Here is a 20,510-nt window from a genome sequence, read left to right on the forward strand (position 1 = left end):
TTTTTTATTATTATTTTAATTTTCAGTTTAGGAAATATGCAGGGTTTTTGCTGAGGCGCGTGTAAATCTTTTTCATTGGAAAAGAAAGACTGACTGTAATATGTGATTTAATGTCATTTGATGACTTTGTCGGTCCACTCTGGGCAGGGTGGGATAATTCCTGTACTGGAGCATGCTTATGACAACAAGACATTCTTTGACTAAGCTGGCTCTACCACACATAGTTAAGCTCCGCCTACAGATGAAATAATTGTTGTGTTTATACAGAGCAGTCAAGTTTTTTTTTTAAATACAGGAAAGTTGGAGAGGGAAAAAAAACTGGTTGCAGTCATGGAAAATGTCAAAGCATATACTGTGGTGAAGTACTGTGGTTCTGTGTCCGTCGGTGTAACGGGTTAACTGTACCCATGTGGTGCCCGACTGCTCCCTGACAGAGTGGCTCTGGTCAGGCTGGCAGCAGGGAACAGGGAGGCCCTTCATAATACAGCTCCGATGATTGAAATCATATGGCATGGTCTGAGATGACTGAAGTGCTTCTAAGGAAAACAAAGAGCAGCAACTCTTCTTTTTAGCCTCTTATTAACACTTCTCCGTACTGCGTCTTTGTTGGACCAGAAGCCTGGTGTCGTGTTTGACTGTTTTATGGCCACAGGACTCAGTTTCATGCTGTAAAGTAGTTGTAGTGAAGTTAAAAAACCTCTGAGAAGTTTTTTAACTTCAATCTTTATAGAAGCCTTTTAAACTGTAACTCCCCTTTCTTCCCTGTAGGTGGTGATGTGAGCACAGTTATATTGTTGTGTTTCTTCAGCTTCATGATTGGTTTATATCAAAACTTTTTTTTCCCTCAAATACAATTTATACACAGAAATCTAGTCAAAATGTAGTCAAAGATAGACAGATGTTTTTTTCTGATAGTGTGGCTGGCCAATAAAAAAAAGCCACACGCGTTTCTACTCCAACTAAACACCACTTTGAACAGTTAATACTCACATTCTCAATTTAATTTATGTTAAAATTGTATGTTTTAAATGCAAATAAAAGTTTAACTGAGTTATGCTAAAACTGCCACATTCTTACTCCCTACATTTTTCTTGGGTTTTCCCAATTCCACCGGTACATACCTCCACCCAGAAACGTTTTGCGTTTTCTGTGCGTTTGCACAGAAAAATGTTTAATTCTACAGTATGCACTTGTCACAGAAAAATGTTTAATTCTACAGTATGGCTTGTTTAACGTTGTTGTTGATGTGAATCTTTATCTCAAATCTTCATATTTGACATTTCCTTGAATTCATCTTAACTTTTCAAACTTGTCTTTTCTCTTTCCTGCAGCTCTCCTTGACCTCTTTGACCCGAATCCCTCTGGCAGAGACGCCACCAGCTGACAGGGACTGAATGGCACCAACTTAATAAACGCCCACTATCGCCCCCAAGAGGAAAGGAAGAAGGAGGGAAGCAGTGAGACGACCGGAGAGAATTCACCTGAACCCGAACCAGCAGCACTTTCTAGCATGGCGGCCAACAGGGAGCAGCAGGTGCGGCACATGACCGGCTACCCCCGAGCCATGTATCCATTCGCCTTCAACTCCATCAGAAGCCACTCCCACTTTGACCTGCTGGCCAGCAGCCACCTTTTTGGCCGTTTTGGTGCTGACCTGCCCAAAGAGATGGCAGCATTGTGTGAGTAACACAATTTATTTATATGTTTTTTTATACACAAAGGTGACAGGCTTTTATTATCTGAGAAATGATTATTCAGGAGATTTTGGCATTTAATTCCAGTCATGGGTTTTGTTCGAACTGTGTCACATCTTTCTCCAAACTGAAAAGACGACTTTATAATTCGATAAAAGTTCAAACGAGTTCAAGTTTCAATCTGAAGCCACAACCACTGCACATGTCAAGATAAAAGGCTAAATATACATGAGTTTACCCAGTTTGGTTTATTGTAGAACTGTGGAGAAGTAGATAATTTTAGAGCAGTGTGTATAGGAGAGAGGGGAGGAGAGGAGAGGAAGGGAGTGAAGAGGAGAGGAGAGATTCAAACAAGAGGAGAGGAGAGGAATCTTCAGGCAGATGACTGAGGGCTGGACCAGAACAGCAGAGATAACTTGGTCCTGTTTATAATTTGCAGCTATTCATGGATGTAATTATTACATTCAAACAAAAAAACAGTAATTTTCTCAAAAATAAAAATCCCTTGAACTGTTTTCATTTAAGCTTGCGCAACAGGGAGATCAACACAGGAAGTTTTCAAGTTGAGACACAGGGGGCGCTGCTGCTCTTTAGTAGGGAAACCAGGAGTCTGTAGAAGAGAGGGTGAAAGTGATTGGCCTGTAGAGCAGGGAACTCTGGAGGAGTATTTAAAAACTAAATACCACCTTCTGTTGTACCAACAGCCTCAGTGTACTGTGTATTTGTTGTATTTTAGAATTGTAACTGTGTGAATACTGTTCACTGTGGACACAGTGGTTCAGAGCTGGGATTATGGAAGATTAATCCAAATCACAGTCAAAGCTTTTTGTTGTTGTTTTTTTTTTCTTCTTAAGATTTTTGTTGTTGTTTTCTTTTTCTTCTTTCCCTGTAATATATTTTTACTTCATTTTTAGAACATAAATATCAAATATCCAAAGTATTACTTCATTTTCAGAACATAAATATCAAATATCCAAAGTACATGTTCTACCTTCAGTATTGGTACAGTACGTGTGTTAAAGTCCACCTGCAGTAGTACTGCAGTACTGTAAACACAGTGTGCAGTGGGTGAAGTCTCCACACCCTGAACCACTCACAGAAGTTTGAGAAAAATCTGCCAAACACACTGACGAGTTCACAGAGCAGCTGTTAGCCATTGATCTGCAGTTGTTTTTGGGCCCTCTGCTGCTGGTTGGACCAGAGGCAGCTAAGCTGCTGGTTCTACTCCGTGTGTGTGTGATTACATCTCTGCCTCTGTTCCTCCAGGACTTTTATATTTGCATGCACTGACGTAGGCAAAGAGATATGAGAGGCTGTTTCCTGCTTGTCCAGGTTGGGTGACAAAAAAGGAAACATTTGCGCCCCCTCCCCATCCCCCCCACCGCTTATTATGTTTACCTTTCAGCTTTATTTCACGGGTGAGATGAAATCGCGGGACAGATTGTAGTGTGGGATTGTGGGTCAGCTGTGGAGCCCTGTTTCCTCATGTTCAATGTTCTAGATCAGGTGGATCAAACATACGGCCCGGGGGCCAAAACCGGTCCGCTAGACAGTTCAATCCGGCCTGCTTGATGAATTTTTAAAATTAAAAAAACATACACAGACACTTGTACAGGATTTTTTTTTTTTGGTAAAATTATATTTCAGTAAATATGAATAAATAATGATATATATCTAATATACCTGTACTTGAAAAATGAGTTTGACGCCCCTGTTCTAGATGGTTTACTCTGAGGCTACGTTTGGGAAATTATTTTAAATGGATTCACTATCTGGAAACAGTATGAGGGCGTTTAAGGCAAAGGACAGAAATATAGTTAGAAGACAAACAGGACAAAATCTTTCCTCCAATATGGATCCTGACACATTTGCCATAATAGACGTGTTGCATTATTAAAAATGATTTTGGCAGCACCTAGTTCTTTTCATCTTCAGGTGTGTGACTCAGTTCAGCGCAGGATGAGCCAGGAAGAGTGAGAGCCGTGTTTTGACAGGACATCCAACGTTCAGCAGCCAAAATGCTCTCAGCTGCTGACGGATTAAATCTCAGATTTACTGCAGCATGTGCTGTCACACCACTGCGTTGTTGAAGTCGACTGTAGGTGAAGCATGATCTGTTTTTTTAATCAAACTAATTCTAGAGCAGGATAATTAGAAAATCACTTTTCCCCTAGTAATAACATGACACTGCCTAAGTCGCTCGGCTCTCTCTCTCTCTGTCTTTCACTGCCTTAGTCGCTCGGCTCTCTCTCTCTCTGTCTCTGTCTCTCTCTCTCTCTCTAGCTCGTTTCTGTTTTACATATTTGTTTTAACATCAATCCACAGTGTGAAAATCCCAACTTTAATATCAGGCACCAGAGGACTTTAGAAAAACATTTACAAACTCTGTTAAATAAACCGACGCCTCCTGAGAGAAGTGATAATACCATGTGGCTTCCAGCCAATGGGGGGGCCGGGAGGGGGTGGGTTTTGTGTTAATTACTGTTAATGAAGAAGAAATCACCAGAATTAATGAGCCCATTATTCACCATGAAAGAGAAGTAAAAGCAGATTACTTATCACTCATTGGCCCAAAGCGGCCGTCCAGCTTTAACTGTGATTGGCTCGTTCATTCAAAGCAGCTCCTAATCAGTGAGAGCGGAAACTGGACCGTTCCATAATGAGAGCAAAACTCGGAGCAGCTCTGGACATGAAACGAGAGGGATATCCACATCAAACGCTCCCTGCTGTGTATTCACTCATAAAATAATTTCTTTATTCTTTTTTTCTTTCAATAGCAGTGGGAATTAAAGAGAGAGAGAGAGAGACCCAGAGACACACAGAGAGAGAGAGAGAGACAGAAAACAATGCTTTTCAGTGTGTGTGTGCACTCCTGGTGTAGAAAACACTGTATTCTGTCTGAGTACAGTCTGACAAACAACCAACTACTGGTACATCTGATCTAAGAAAACAGTTCCGTGTCCTTTTTACCCCTGACTTACTGATTATATTAAAATAAGACGACTGACTGTGAGGCTAACGCACAAAAAAAGAGTGTGTTTTTCCACAATGAACACAATGTCCTTTCGTAATTTCAGAGTACTTGTCAGATCTTGTTCTTTGTAATGTTTTCAGTGTGTGTGTGGTGTGTGTGTGGTGTGTGTGTGGTGTGTGTGTGGTGTGATATTAGTAACTTGAAACTAAAGGCACAGACTGAGGCTTGTGTGTTTTTCTTTTTGTCTGTCATCACGTGCACTCTGTTTAAGCACATACGAATGCAAGGGAAACACACACACACACACACACACACACACACACTTTCGACTGCCACTCTGTAGGCCGCACATTCCAACACCCATGAATATCACAAGTCTCACTCTCCCGGCCTCAGATTTGTGACTATATTTGTGCGCTGGCTGATGACCGCACTGAGACTTTGTGCAAATATCTGCGGCCGAGTCGGAGGAGCTGCTGGTCGAGATGCAGCGAGAGAGAGAGAGAGAGAGAAAAGAGAGGCCATTGTTCAGCTCTGTGTGTTTGTGTCAGACATGAAGACGGGATGAATAGCTAAAGAACCTGATTGTGAAGGGTTGTAATGTGACTCGCTCTACTTACAATTTGTGTGTGTACTTCTGTGTGTGTGTAAGTGAGAGTCGGGGAAAACAACAAGGCCGAGCGGGGAGTCCCGTGTTTTAAGTTTCAAAGGCAGAGAACGGTCATTTTCCAGAGTAATGAGTGGGAGTGAGTTGATGTTTTGTTAAAGTGAAGGAGAAAGAAACTTTTTTTTTTTTTTCCTCCTTCTGCGTTTGTGAGCCAGCTCCCTTGAAGCAGCAACAGGGGGCAGGGTGCTGCGAGGCGGGAGGGTAATTGTCTCAAGGTGTGGAGAGAGAGCTCAGCAGGCTCTGATATTGTGCAGCTCTACTCCCTGCAGTGTGTTATTGTAGTGTGTGTGTGTGGTTGTCAGGATGGTGAAAGACAGGTAAAAGTGTGTGATAAGGAGATTTCTGAGAGAGTTCTGTGTGTGTGAGTGTGTGTGTTTGAGGGTCGTGGATGATTAACATTTCAATAAAAATAAAAAAAAAGTTGGATTTGTGAAGTGGTGTGAAATGTAAACCAACTGAACAATAAAGAGAATTATTATGCAGAAAGATGGGTCCAACGCTCGGACAAGTTGGTGTGTGTGTGTGTGTGTGAATGTGTGTGTGAATGTTCCAAAAAAAAAGGGGGTTTCTTCCAGAGTTCATCCCTCTTGAAGGAGGGAAGGAAAGGGAGGAGGTGAGGCTGTCTCCTATACAAACTCAGCAGACTCCAGTGCGGTTTGCCTGCAGTGGAGTCACACCTCACTGTGACTGCAGTGTTCAGTGAACTACAGGAGGCACAACTGGATACACTACATGACCAGAACTGTGTGAGGGACGCAGAGAGAAACCAAGACCAAACACTTACTGTTGACAAAGGATTGTCCCAAAAAAAAAAAAAAAAAGTATTTGTTTATTTACCAACTTCATTTCCTGGAAACTTCATTCTCATAAGTTCAACACCGACTGGTTCCTGCCACACGTTTGGACAAATGAGAACAGACAGGTTTTCATTTGGGCCACATGGTGGAAAATGTTGTCTCTGCAGCGAAAGTCTCAAACTGAAATGAGCATCAACTACTGAAGTAGTTCTAGTTTAATATAATACTGTATACAGTACTGCAGTAGTACAACTAGTTCAATTTTTTTATCGGATGCGTTTAAAAAAAACAATTGCAACTAAATTAGAAAACAAATGACCTCAAGGGTCAAATTTAAAAGATCTAGTTTAAAATGTAGTCATGGGTCTGAAACAAATGACCTTAAGTATCTAGAAAAAACCAGCAAGTAATGGCCTGCGGGTCAGAGGTTTAGAACCCTGCTCTCCAGCATACCTCAAGGGGAAAATTTAAAAATTTTAAAAAATCTAGTTTAAAATGTAGTCATGTGTCTGAAACAGATGACCTAAAAAAAAAACAGCATGTAATGGCCTCCGGGCTAGAGGTTTAGAACCCTGCTCTCCAGCAAGAATATCACCAGTTTCCTGGTTTGATTATCTGGATTTTCTGTGTGGAGTTTTTTTTTTTTTTTTTTTTTTTCTGTTCTGAGCCTAAATCATTCTCATTAAGGGATTAGGTTAATTAGGGACTGTAGTATAATGATGGCCAATAAGTGGATTGGGAATAACCAGTAGTTTGTCTCATACACCAAGAACTGTTTGTCAAATGTCTACAGTATATAAAACATTTAAAAAAAACAAAGCTTTTCTCCAAACTCTAAATGAGTCTTAATTAGTCTTGGTATCAGGATATAAATGAAATATGTCAATCATAATTATTGGGTAATTGTTCTTTTTAATTGTGCTTTGTGCTTTATTCATAATCTTCTTATGACTCTCGTTAATCTAAATTAATAGAAGTTTTAAAGGCCTAATCTGGCTCTCTCACTTTTTATTTCTTCCTCACTTTGTGTGTGTGTGTGTGTGTGTGTGTGCGCGCGTGTGTCTGTGGAGTCAAGACAGAGTGTGAGTTTACGATGCGACCTGGGGGAAGTGACAGCTTTACTAAGCTGTTGCTCTCTCTCTCTCTCTCTCTCTCTGTGGAGTGGGAGTGTTTTCCTCTCCTACGGAGGAACAAAGGGAAAGTTGATGCTGGAAAATGTGAGAGAATAAAGAGAGAGAGTATTAAAGGAAGTGGGGGAGGTGAGGAGTGTTTGTTTTTGTTTGCAGAATATGAAATATGAAGGAGGATCTGGTAAACTTGAAGGCGAAAAAAGAGCAGGGGGCGGCAGAGAAAGTTTCGCTGCGTAGTCAGCACACGCCTCCTCCTCGGGCCCACGCCCCTCCCTCCTCATCTCCATGGACCCCACCTCCTTCTTCTCCAGTGAGGGAGCATGCAGCAGATAGTTGTCAGTGTGTGGTACACTGTTAGAGGCCCAGAGAGCCGGTGAGAGGGGGGAACACAGATCACTTACAGGGGGGAGACAGACAGACAGACAGAGAGACAGACAGAGGGACAGACAGACGAGTGACCTGAGAACAGAGCGGCTGACGGGAGTTTGAGAAACGAGGAAACAGAGCAGCGAGGAAAGAAGATACTCTGTCCACCCGCAGGACGGAGTTTGAGGAGAGCAGAAGGGTCAGTGGACAGTGGCAGGGGTTAAGGAGGGACACTCAAAGACAGACAGGGGACACCTGGAGTTAGGACAGGGACTAGAGTTACTCACAGTGACTTCTGCAGCCTCTCTCTCTCTCTCTCTCTCTCAGTGTATCCCCTCTCAGAGCAGAACAATAGCAGAGGCGTTCAGCTGTGTTGCTGTGATTCAGAACAGCATGTTTGACTGTATGGAGGCTCTGGGCTTGGCCCCGCGGCCCCTCTTTGATGTCTCTGGACAAGGCTCCTGCATGTTAGCCAAGGCCACACCTTACTTCTCCGGCCTGGACCACTTTGCCTGGTCCGGGACCAGCAGCAGCCTTCAGTGTAAGTACTCTGTCCTGTCCAGCAGGTCTGTGAGAGTGTGTGTGTGTGTGTGTGTGTTATCGCGCAGCTCTCCCTCCACAGGAAGAGTCAGATTCCTTTCGATTCTCTGTCCCATTCTCACCCTGCAGCCTGTTTGTTTATGTGCTCAGTCAGCCTGTTGGAGAGTGACTGAGTTGGGGAGTGCATATTTATACATGGCTGTGTTTGTTTTCTCCACCAATGACTTCACATGATTGACAGCATTTTTAAACAATGCGGGGACCTGACCCCCACGAGACGGCGTCCAGAAACCAGGACGTCCACCGACCGATCAAACAGAAAACAGAGAGCTGACAGATCGAAGGCGAATGGGCCCAGGGGTCAGGTGGTCGTGATTCGGCCAATAGTTACGGAGATAGAACAAGTCAAAGACACGTGCTCAGAGAAGGTTGTCACGGGGTTAAATAACAATGTCATGTCATGTTGTGTTTACATTAACTATACATGTACACGTGTGTGAGTGTGGATATTTTTTCTTTCTGACTTTTGCAACAAAATGGGACCAGTTGGAAATGTCCAAAAAACAGATCCTGTAGGTGGCAGCACTGTTATTGATAACAATAGAGGAAGCAGTAAAGTGATTGGTTGTCCTGCGTAGTGTGACTAAGCCAGGCCTGGACAGGTGGAAATTTGTGGGGGGAAAAAAAGCTAATTTCCATTACATGACATTTTAAATTGATGTCTCATGTTTCAAGTGTGGTGTACAGCTTCACGTGCAGCGGGCGCTCTACGCTGCAGCCGGTGATTGAACACTTGCTAAGATGTGGCGACTAGGTAAACACTAGTCTCCAAACTTAAAGATCACTACATTATATACAGGATGTTAAAGCCTAATACATGCCCTTTTAGCCCCTCCTGCAGGAGAGGGTGGGCTTTACGCTCATTATATTTTTACTCATGTCTTTACATATTCTTCGTATGTGAATGGAAGGAATTCTAAACTCAGAGAACTCACTTCAGTCGAAGTCTATTGTTACAGCACATCAGCACTCCCTGGGTTCTGACTCCACAGGCTCCACGCTCCTTTCACAGCTCCTCCAAAGACACCAGGAGACAAAGGCACAGATTGCAAAAGTGTTGAAGAAGCCCTCCAGCCCAGAGTTAAATGACAAAGATATTCACAGAGACCTGTTGATGTTGTCGTCGTGTCACGGAGTCGGACTCTCCCATCCAACGTTGGCTTTATTTCTCTGTGATTTAACTGACTCAGTAACGTCTGTTCGTACATGTGGCTTTTAAACTTGTTTTTATTTCAACTTTAAATGACGATGTCATCAGCGCAGCTAGCCTCGCAGAATCCTCCCAGGCTGAACAAGCCGTGTCTATTTATCTTGGTAATTATTTAGATACCGCAGCACCGAGTACTGTCAAGTCCAGAGTGCTCCCTTAATGATGACGAATGAGCAGTCAGGATGACAAACACCACAGCGGGGCCTGTTACAACTCGCTAAGGAGCTTTGCAAGATGCCAGCCTGAAAGACAAACGTCCACAAATGGTCATCAGTCTTCATATCAGAACACACCGGCGCAGAGTATATTTTAAAAACACACTCTGTTGCTGTGATGAGTCGACGACACGTGATGGTTTTTGTTTGTTCCACTGACCTACATTTCCTGTTGGTCTCAGAGTTAATCCAGATCTTACTGGACTCTGGTGGTCTCATGGTTATTCAGCCTTTAAAGTCTTTGGCCTGGTGTAAAAAAAGAAAAGTGAATCACACACTGCGTGACAGTTGTTCATTTCTAATGTGACGTCAACGTCGCGTGAAACGATGCAAAAAAATGTCGTTTTTAATTTCTCACATTAAGTTCTGTGATTTTAGAGAAGGTGTTACATACGTCAGAGAGAGAGTTCTCCTCTCCCTCCCTCCCTCCCTCCCCCTCTGACTATGTGTGTGGGGAGGGGGTGGTCATGGTGTTGTTGGGGGGGTCATCTTTTCCTGTGTTTTCTATGAGAGTCAGCTCAGCACCTCTCTCTCTCTCTCTCTCTCTCTCTCTCTCTGCCGTCCTTTGTTTCAACATCAGGAGGCTTTAAATGCAGCAGGGACAGAGTTTCTGTGTGTGTGTGTGTGTGTGTGTGTGTGTCACACACTTCTGTGCTCTGATTCACATTTGTTTTCTCCCTTTTTGAAAAATTCCTCATCTTCCTACACTTTATCTTCCCTGCCAATAGTGTGTGTGTGTGTGTGTGTGTGATGTGTGTGTGTGTGTGTGTGATGTCCCGTTTAGCAGTAGTGTGTGTTTATTCCTTCCCCACACATGGCTCAGTTTACATGCTTTGTGTTGCGTAACCAAGAGCTTTTAATGATTCAATTTCAATTACAAAAAGTCAATTAAGAGATTAGCAAGTGTGTGTGTGTGTGTGTGTTTGTGTGTGTGTGTCTCTGTCTGTGTGTGTGTGTGTGTGTGGGCACAGGCACTTGAAAGAAGCAGGACTGTAGGGCTTGAATATAAAGTAAACCCCCTCCCTGCTCTTTGTGTCCTGGTGTTTTTGGCCTTGAGGGGAGATGGTCTCCTCTTTTATCAGTGATAATCTGCCTTTTTATTCTGGAACCTTCTTCTCCTTGAGATTGTCTCTTCAAAGCTGCTCTAACAATAGACCTGCATATCTACACACAGGAGGAGAGGAGGCTCATATAAAACACTGAGGAAATGCCAAAGGCCAGAACTTCAGATAAATCTCCTCGACTGATAAAAGTCGTCCACAAATAAATGAATTTAATCATTAAAATGTCATGATTTACACAGGGCTAAGACAGTTTTGTTTGTTTTTTTTAATTTGCAAACATTTAACAGAGACTGTAAACATGCAGGGTCAAATTTATCAGACAAAAACCAGAGGTTTTCTGTCTTGAGAAAAATAATTTCTGCAGGACGTTGGCTTTTATTCATGGTCATCTGTCTAAAAATTTCTTTTTTTTCGGCTGCGATAAAACAAATTGGCATCCAGACGTTTTCAGATGACGAATGAAGAGGAACGTCGGCCGGACGTTTCCTGTGTCGTCCTTAACTCATCAACAACATTTTGACTGAAACCAGTGTCAGCTGCTGTAAATCATGAAAACGCAGTGATGTGATTATTACTCTAATTGGACCATTTGTACTAATCAGATCACAGTTGGAAAGATAACATATTTACACTTCACTGTGAACGCCTACAGAGAGTCGACTTCCTAAGAAAAAATATTGACAAACTCCACGTGTCCTTGAATGAACCTGGTCAGAGTGGTGCGTTGTGTTCAGACTCTTTGAGGTTTGGAGCGTCAGCTCTCCAAAACACTGTCTCACACAGATTGTTTTTTTTTTTTTTCACAACAGTAGTTAAGATTTTTTAGCTATTTTTAGAGTTTTTTTTTCATTTCAACAATGGTTAATCTTTCCAAAAACCTTTCGAAACAAGTTGTTTTAATCAGACAAAAGGACAGAGCCTCAATTCCATTGGTTGAAGTAGAGACGTAGCGTAGGCTAGGGAAGTAGCACACGCAGTCCAGTGGTTGAAGTAGAGACATGGCGTAGGCTAGGGAAGTAGCACACGCAGCAGCAGTTGTTGGTGTGATTCCTCTGGACTCACAGGAGGTTTTAACAATATAATTAACTGTAGATGTTGAGAAACCTTTTCATTGTTTTTGTTTTTTTTAATTGACAGTTCTGTTGAAATCAACCAGCATGTGTTTAACCATGACTTATTTTGACTCACAGAGACCAGGCCTTTGTTGAATGCTCCTTTCGTACTCGAAACTCGAACGTACCGTTTTTGCTTATTTGAATCTTGTTACAACTAGAACTAATATGATTGGTTCTCCTTTGTCTCTGTTAAATAGGTTCAAGTTTCAGTCTTTTTATGTTTGGTGCCACTAGTACTAGTAAACGTTGTACTGATACACAGCAGCACGTACTGTGAAGGTCCGTCCAATTCCACTAATGGAATATTCTGAAGGGGAAAGGCTAAAATTAAAAGCCGGGTTTATTGGGTGGTATAAAGAAGAAGAGGTGCTTTGTATGGATGATGATGGATGAGGAGGACAAACCCATGATTTAACAAGCTGTCCCATAAACACAACCTTCCCCACTTACAGTGCAGACGCAGCTTAAATCACTGAGCCACAGCAGAAGAACTGAACACAACAGTGATGATGATGTTTGGGGTTTTTTCCCCCTCAAATAACTGAATTCTATCACAAACATCATATTTGTTTGTTTTTTTTAGATATAAAATGTAATTCTAATTCAAGCAGGAACCCCTTCATCTGAGCTGTGTTTGTTCAGTGGTAGAGGTTGCGGGTTCAGATCCCCAGATGTCTGTTTGTTCTTAACACAGTTGGACCAAACTACTGCGGATCCGTCTGTTTGTCTGCCTCCTTTTTTTTACGTGTTTGGTGCCACTGTTTTTATGGAGCCATCTCCTGGACACTGGTTTTCACGGCCGTGTCTTAAAAAAGGCGCTGCAAGTGACAGGAAGGACTCCTCCCCCTCCTCCACCTCCTCCTCCTCCTCTTTCTCATGTCAAGGCAGGAAGGCAGGAGAGGACAGAGAGGGGAAGAGGGTTATTAGTGAGGGGGGAGGGAGCGGGGAGTGCAGTGGGGGGCGGACACTGGTATTGAACTTAAAACAGCTGATGAAAGGGATTGTCTCTCCGCTCTCCCCCGTCTCCTCCCTGCTGTCTCCATTATTCACACGGTATATTTGACTTTGAACAGTCCTCGCTCTTTACCTTCATTTACACCAGTCAATGTGACTAATGTGACTCGTCAGTGCTGTGACTCATTTCCTCACTAAGAGTTTGTTTCATTTTTTTTTTCATGACATCTGGCCTGAATGATCTGAAGTCATTCGTCATGGGATAAAGACATAAACTTAAAAGAAGTTTTGATTTTCTGGAAACCAGTGAACACTCCTTCAAAACCACAGTCATTACTTTATCTGAATTGTTTTTCTCTGGTTTATTTGTTTAACTCTTTTCTCCAAATTATTTGTAAACAGCCCATCGAAATAATTTGTATATATATTTCTTTTTTCTATACTAAGAAAAACTAAAGTTCCCAATATACTGATTAGACACAAAATGATCATACATAATACCAACTATACTGAGGTCAAAATTTTAACCCCCTGAATTGTTTTTTTTTTTTTTTGACTCCATGTTACGTGTTAACAAATCTGAAAGTTATTCTAATCCAACATTAAAAGCCTGGCGAAAGTAAAAAAAACCTTTTTAGGCCAAATAAAAATGTGTAATTTACCAGATTTAACTTTTTTTTTTTTTTAAGTTTGACCTGAATGACTGAGCTTATTCTAATCCAACAGTAAATGTCTGGCAAAAGAACAAAAAAACCAACTTTTTTATGCCAAATAAAAATTTTTAATTTACCAGATTTAATAATTTTTTTTCTTTAAGTTTGACCTGAATGACTGAGAAACAGGTAAATTAGTCAAAGTACCAGTGTGGACTAGACTCGGCCCAGACCAAAGTCTAGTTCAGTCAACTGTGAGGCCGAGGCCAAATGTCTGTTTGTGTCACACTGACAGAGGTTTAAAGGAAAAGGAAGACACTTCTTCTCTCCTTATGTCAGTGTAAAACAAACAACCTTCACACTCGCTGTGTTGGTGCAACATGTGTACATTTGGGCTCACAGACGTAAACTGCTGTAGCTGGACAGCATCTGTCGCACAAACGTGTCGAAGCAGAGCCACGGGTCACTCGGTCCTCCGCTCTCAGAGCTGCTCTGCTCAGCGCTTCACTAACATTGCAGCCCTGGCTGTGAAGAGCGGGAAGAGTTTACGTTTATTTACCTCAGAGTTCTGTTCTATTGTGTTGGCTGTTTCTGTTCTTGGTGCACGTTTTTCAGTTGTTGAGTTTAGTGTATTGAACCACAGCTGCAGTGGGACATGAGGTGATCCTCACTTCTTTGTAGGAAACACTCTTTGTGTCTTAGGTCAGAGTCTTGTACCTGGAAAATTCGTTTTTCATTTCTCCTTAAAAACAAAGACAAACATTCTCGTGTCACACCAGTCTGTGGAAATCCAAACTTTAAATATTTATTGCCTGACTTTTTTGCGGCAGTATATTTATTCTCCTTACTGACTATAAGTTCAACCATTATTTAGTACTTTGGCGCCCCCTAGGCAATGTGCCCTTCACGCTCTGACATTTAAACGTACTCCAAACGGTCTGTGTCCACAGCTTAACTCCATCAACCAGAGTTTTGTTTACAGTGACATCGATGTCGTAGCCTGCTGCTCACTGGAGCTCCTGCTCCTCTTTGTCTTATTCTTGTCGTTATAATTTAATTCCTCCTTACACATTCGGGGCGGGCAGGACAGTCTCCTTCTCTGTTGGCTAAACAGGGACATGATATGACAACAAACACTGTGAGTGGAGGTGAAGGCAGGTGGTAGGAGGCACACGAGGTGAGGTTTGAATAAAAATAAATAAAAAATAAAAAACAAGGGCATGTCCTGTCAATACCATATCATCGAAACCAGAGTCAAGGTCTGTAGCCTGCTGATGACACCGTGACACCGTGACAGTCGGTTAACTGTATTGAAATTTTTTTTTTTTTTTTGAAATTTTTTTTAGAAAAAATTTTTGAAACTTTTTTATTTGAAATTTTTTAAGGAAAATTTTTTAATAATTTTTAAGTATCTTGGGGTCTTGTTCACGAGTGACGGTAGGATGGAGCGTGAGATTGACAGGCGGATCGGTGCAGCGGCCGTAGTAATGTGGTTCATGATGGATGGATGGATTTTTTTTTTTTGAAATTTTTTTTTTTAATTTCTAGAAAAAAAAATTTTGACATTTTTTTCTAGATAAAATGTTTTTTTAATTTTTTTTAGAAAAATTTAGAAAATTTTTTTTTGAAAAATTTTTTTTTGGAAATTTTTTTTTTTATTTTATAGAAAATTTTTTTTTCTAGGCCAGCCAATCGACGTAGTCGCTCCAGCGTGTCCTAGGTCTTCCTCTAGGTCACCTACCAGAGGGACAGGACCCGAGCACCTCCCGATGTAAATGCCCAAGCCACCTCAGCTGACTCCTCTCGATGTGGAGGAGCAGCAATATCACAAAAAAATGTTTTTGAATTTTTTTTAGAAAAAGAAATTTTTTGACTTTTTTTTAGAACCTGTACCTCTGTGGACCACTTGGGGTCCCAGACCCCCTGTTGAAGACACTTCACACTGTTTTAAAGTAAATACATTTTTTTGAAGATAATTTTAAACGAAGCAGGGAACAAGGAGCTTTGACAAAACGTCCAAAAAATTGAAGGCTGGAGGGTGTGTGAGGGCAGCAGCTGATGGAGCTGATCCACACGCGTCACCCTGTGTCTCCAGTGTCTGCTGGCATTGTGCTGAGTGATGTTGTGACATGCTGAGGGGTGAGGTGTAAGTGAAGAGGAGGTGAGGTTGCTGTTCTCAGGCACAGGCTGAACTGAGTTCAGGGTGATGACAGCTGCTGACACTTTCTGGCTCCGCTCCTTTTCCCTCCCTCACCAGGTAAAGCCACTTCTCCACCCTGCCCCTCATTGTTCCCCTGAGCCCGCTCTGTCTCCCTCCTGGCTTCTGGTGAGTCACGTCTCCTCCTCACCCACTCTCACCACCCACAGACTTGTCAGTCACGGCCGCTCCGCCGGAGCCAGATGCAGCGTCTCGTTTCAGTGGAAGCTACTCTTCTTCCATTTGTTCTCTCAGAAATGCCTCTCAATTGTCAGTGTTACTATAAAAACACAAAACAAAGATCGAGTTGCAGTCGTGCCACTCGCTTGACCCCGCCCCCTTCCACATCACCTTCCACACCTGGACTCTAATGCCCCACATAACGGTATTTACCCTCTCCTCACCAGGCAGCTTTTTTGTTTACTTATAAACCTGCATGGGAAACCTGACACCTTCCTCAGCATAGCTGGGATATTTTTAACTCACCTGTTGTTGGGGAACAATCTCCACTCTGTGAGATTCTGGTGAAATTATTCATGATTACATTTCGGTATTTTCCTTCCTATTATTTGGTTAATGCATTAAATAATTACCACTGACAAGTGGTTTAAACATGTACAGTTTTTTCATTATTATTAATATTTATTTCTATGAAAACAAATCTGATTCATGGAAAGAGCTCATTAACCAATGACAACAGTGACACAGAAAATCAAAATATACCAAACTAAAACTTTAAAAATATTTTAAAAAAGTTATTTCATATTATCATTTTACTGTTAAACTATGAGTCGGAATGAATACTTTTATCACTGAGAAAATAATCATTTATAAAATAAAAATAAAAAAAATCAAAAATGTAAGTTAGCAGGGAAAGTATTTGGTTTTCTGGCACTAAAACCGTGGTTCCCAGACCTTTTGTGCAGTGCCCACATCAACACACTCACGGCTCTTGATTTAAACGTCCACTCAGCTTTATTTTAGAAAACTGTCATTCTTACAAAACTGCTTTTCTCATTGGAAAAATGGAAAATTATCACAAATCAATGCATTTTTCCTAGTGTGGCAGAATTAAAGTCAATTAATTTGCCGTCTTTGCAACAGCTCTGTGCCTCTTGGGGAACCCGCCCCTTACCTTGGGAGCTGCACTAAGAAATGTTGTAATAAAATTGACAGACAATTTTCTTGTCAAGTTGTCACCACACATCCTCTGAGTCGTTGGTGGATGCTCCTTTATTACCTTTAGTTTCACCAAAACTGATGAAGAAAATGCCTTCGTCTGCTCGTGTACAGAGTTAGTTTTTTTTATTTTCTTCATCAGATTTAGTGTGTGAAAAAAACCAAACTTTATCCTTATTTTCTTCATCAGATTTAATGTGTGAAAAAAACCAAACTTTATCCTTCTGTCAGTGAGTGCCTCGCATACCAGTATTTATTGCATTTTTCTGACGTGCACTAACTTCTCTGCTAATAGGGTTTGTTATTCACTGCCATATCTGACCAAAATTGAAAGCCAGAAGCTGGAAATCATTTTTCTGTCAGTGTAAAGTATTACTGTTGACGTGACTCGGGTTTTGCTGTTGTTTATTTCCCAACCTCTTACTGGGAACTGCTGGTGTCTCTGTGGACAGGATTCCATGACATGTGATAAATATTATTCATTAAAAAAATGTGAAAATGAAACAAGTCAAATACCGTTTTGCCAACGCAAGGAGTTTTCACTCTTCAAACTATTTTATAAATGCAGCTAAAGACCAGCTGATTAGGAGTGAAAATTAACGGCCGTAAAACATTCAGGGCTCTGCGTCACTGGCCTGAAGTGGAGACGTTAGTGAGTACTTCATGTTAGCACTGTGACAGTAGAACAAAAAACCCTTTTATTGTCATGGTATAAAAAAAAATTAAGTAAGAACATTCAACATGTTAACAAAAACGTGTGTGTGTGTGTGTGTAGTTAAAGCAGAATGTTCCAGAAAGCCTGAAAATCCATACTTTGTTGTGCAGGATTTAAAGATGACATCAGCACAGTTACGGCTCACAGAGGAGTTTTAAAAAGAGCAGCAGAAACAGCAGAGCTCTGCACGTGTCACTGGAAAAAAATGAACAGTTTGTGGTGAACACTGATCCCTGTTGGTGTTTCTTGAATTTTCCATTTAAGTTTGGAAACAGTGAGAGTCAGTGAGTCATGAGATTTTTTTTTAAAGTGCACTTTTGTATTAAATAATAATAAAAAAATCACAGACATAGATGTAACTTGAGGCACGTTATTATTATTAGATTTAAACGTTGTTGTTGTTGTTTTTTTTTAGCTTCTCTTCTTTGTAGAAAATCACAGATACCGTCTCTCGTGCGTTAGCGACGCTGATTAAACACTAGCACGCTGCTCGTCATTAAGTTAGAACTAGCCTCCTTCAGTCAAGGTCAAAGTTAAAGTTTCCAGATTTCTCCTTAACCTTGTTGCCACTGGGAAGTTTGTGTCCTCTGTCTCACCTCCTCCTCTACTTTTCTTTCCCCCTTTTTTTTTTTTTTCGTTTTCCCCCTTCTGTTTTTATTAGATTATTCCTTTGTGCTGTTGCCTCTCTGTTTTTTTGAAACCTTACCACTCTTGTTAACGACAGGCTGCGGGTTCAGGTTGGGGTGGCTTCAGTGGGGTGGAGGCCACATTTGGTTCACTTCTGTGCTGTCCATTGAAGGTGACTAGGAGGGGCTGTGACTTTGGGGTTTTTGACCCCTGGATTCTTTATTTTTACTAGGAAGGGATCCAAGGATGGAGCTGTTGATGTGAATAGCTGCCCAAGGTGACTGGATCCCAATAAAGAGACGGTCAGCCTGGCCGGGGGCCTCCTTCCCATCCTCAACACAGAGTTTATAGGGCCTGCTTATGAGCCTGGGCAACTATTAAACCCTGACCAGCCTGCACTGAGGAATTTAGGGCCAGGAAACAAGAGAGTGGGGGGGCAGGGGGTTAGGGGGTGGGCAGAGCGAGGTGAAGTTGGGGTGAGTGAAGGTGAAAGTTGAAAGGCATGTTCGAAGGAATCTGGTTGTTCTTTAGTCGTCACCTTTAAATCTGTCCCAGCCGTGTTTCTGTCCCAGTCAGCTGCTGGAGTTTGAGTGTGAAGAAAACTGAGGTTTGGACTCAGACGGACAAACTGTTCCCTGCGTCTGCTTTACATTGTTTGTGTGGAGGGTTTTTTTTTTTATTACAGGCAGCAGTTGAATGACTCTGTCTGTGTTCCTGGCAAATGGTGACCTACAGTGTGCCATTTTCTTTTAGAGAGAGAGAGAGAGAGAGAGAGAAGGAACTGAGGGAGACGGCAGAGTCTCATAAACATCCCAGGTCTGTTTGTTCACATGGAGCAGGAGGGATATAGGCAGGTCTGGTTGGACGGCCTTTCAAATAAAAATGTGAGAATGTGTGTGTGTGTGCGTACAAACACACACATACAAAAACTCAGATGTCAGTCAAGAAGTCAACAGAGGTATGTCGCTCCCCCCACTCGCCAGTAAATGGAGAAGCCAATCAAACCTCAGCTGCCAATCAGCATTTTATCAGCGGGGCCATCTGGCCATCAGCTAATTGTGTCTCTTTTAAGGCTGTCAATCAGCCCCCTTGCCCCCTCCCCCCTTTTTTCTATTAAAAATGTCTGCCTTTGAGCTTGCCTTCTGGCTCTAAGGGGGGTCGGAGGGGAGGGGGAGGGTACTGCATGGGGTCGGGGGTTGTTTGTTGACCAACTCTCCCCTAATCAGTTGCTGAGTGATCCCTGATCACATGTACAAAGAGTGTAAAGATGGTTCCCTGACACTTTAGATATTCACATCCATGTCTTCTTCTTCTTCTTCTTCTTCTTGTCCCTGAAGCGGTGGAGACCCAGAGCACCAGCTCCGAGGAGATGGTGCCCAGCTCTCCTTCACCTCCTCCTCCTCCCCGGGTCTACAAACCCTGCTTTGTGTGCCAGGACAAGTCCTCTGGTTATCACTATGGAGTGAGCTCCTGTGAGGGATGCAAGGTAAATGCAGCCAGGAGACACGCGGAGCCACATGAAGGGGAGAATTCTGGGAATATGTGAACTGTTGAACTGTCCGTGTCCTCTGAGACAGACCACAGAGAGAGAACCTGATGTTCTGCTGCAGCCCGTAGACAGATGTGAGGGGCTGGGCAGACTTAGTTCTTGTTGTTGTTGTTGTTGTTGTTAAACCGCCCTCTAGTGTCTTCTTACGTGTACTGCACCTTCCTTGTGAAGCTAACATGTTCTTTTTATGGTTTTCAGGGTTTCTTCAGGCGCAGCATCCAGAAGAACATGGTGTACACGTGCCACAGGGACAAGAACTGTCAGATCAACAAAGTGACGCGCAACCGCTGCCAGTACTGTCGGCTGCAGAAGTGCTTTGAAGTTGGCATGTCCAAAGAAGGTAAGACCATAAAAACACCAACAACTGCTTTGACTGTGTTTTTTTTATATTTAATTCACCTGTTTGTTTCCACAGCGGTGCGTAACGACCGAAACAAGAAGAAGAAGGACGTGAAGGAGGAGGTGGTTCTGCCGGAGAACTATGAGCTGAGTGGAGAGCTGGAGGAGCTGGTTAATAAAGTCAGCAAAGCTCACAGGGAGACGTTCCCATCCCTGTGTCAACTGGGAAAATACACCACAGTGAGTGCTGGTTTGAAACCCTGGCTCCTCTGTTAACACAGTCACTGCTCACAGACACACATATATATATATATATATATTTCTCTAATTATATATGTTCATATATAATATCTATTCTATGTTATGTGTATATATATATATATTTATATATCTTTGTATATATGCTTATATATGCATATCAATATAATTGATATATTTATATTTTATATGTATCTCTCTCTCTCT

The 20,510-nt window shown here is 42.1% G+C and overlaps 1 protein-coding gene across 1 annotated transcript in view; it reads left to right on the top strand.

Moving 5' to 3' along the window:
- LOC103385998 (retinoic acid receptor gamma-A-like) overlaps positions 1-20,510 on the top strand; it is a 47,756-nt gene that overhangs the window by 23,323 nt on the left and 3,923 nt on the right. Inside the window, 4 exon segments of the mRNA XM_025060319.1 lie at positions 1,332-1,679; positions 19,495-19,643; positions 19,905-20,046; positions 20,122-20,381. Of these exon segments, the coding sequence (XP_024916087.1) occupies positions 1,511-1,679; positions 19,495-19,643; positions 19,905-20,046; positions 20,122-20,381 (720 nt within the window). The 5' untranslated portion in view covers positions 1,332-1,510.

The sequence above is a fragment of the Cynoglossus semilaevis genome, chromosome 11 (assembly GCF_000523025.1).
Source record: "Cynoglossus semilaevis isolate Cse_v1.0 chromosome 11, Cse_v1.0, whole genome shotgun sequence".
Classification (NCBI taxonomy): Eukaryota; Metazoa; Chordata; class Actinopteri; order Pleuronectiformes; family Cynoglossidae; genus Cynoglossus; species Cynoglossus semilaevis.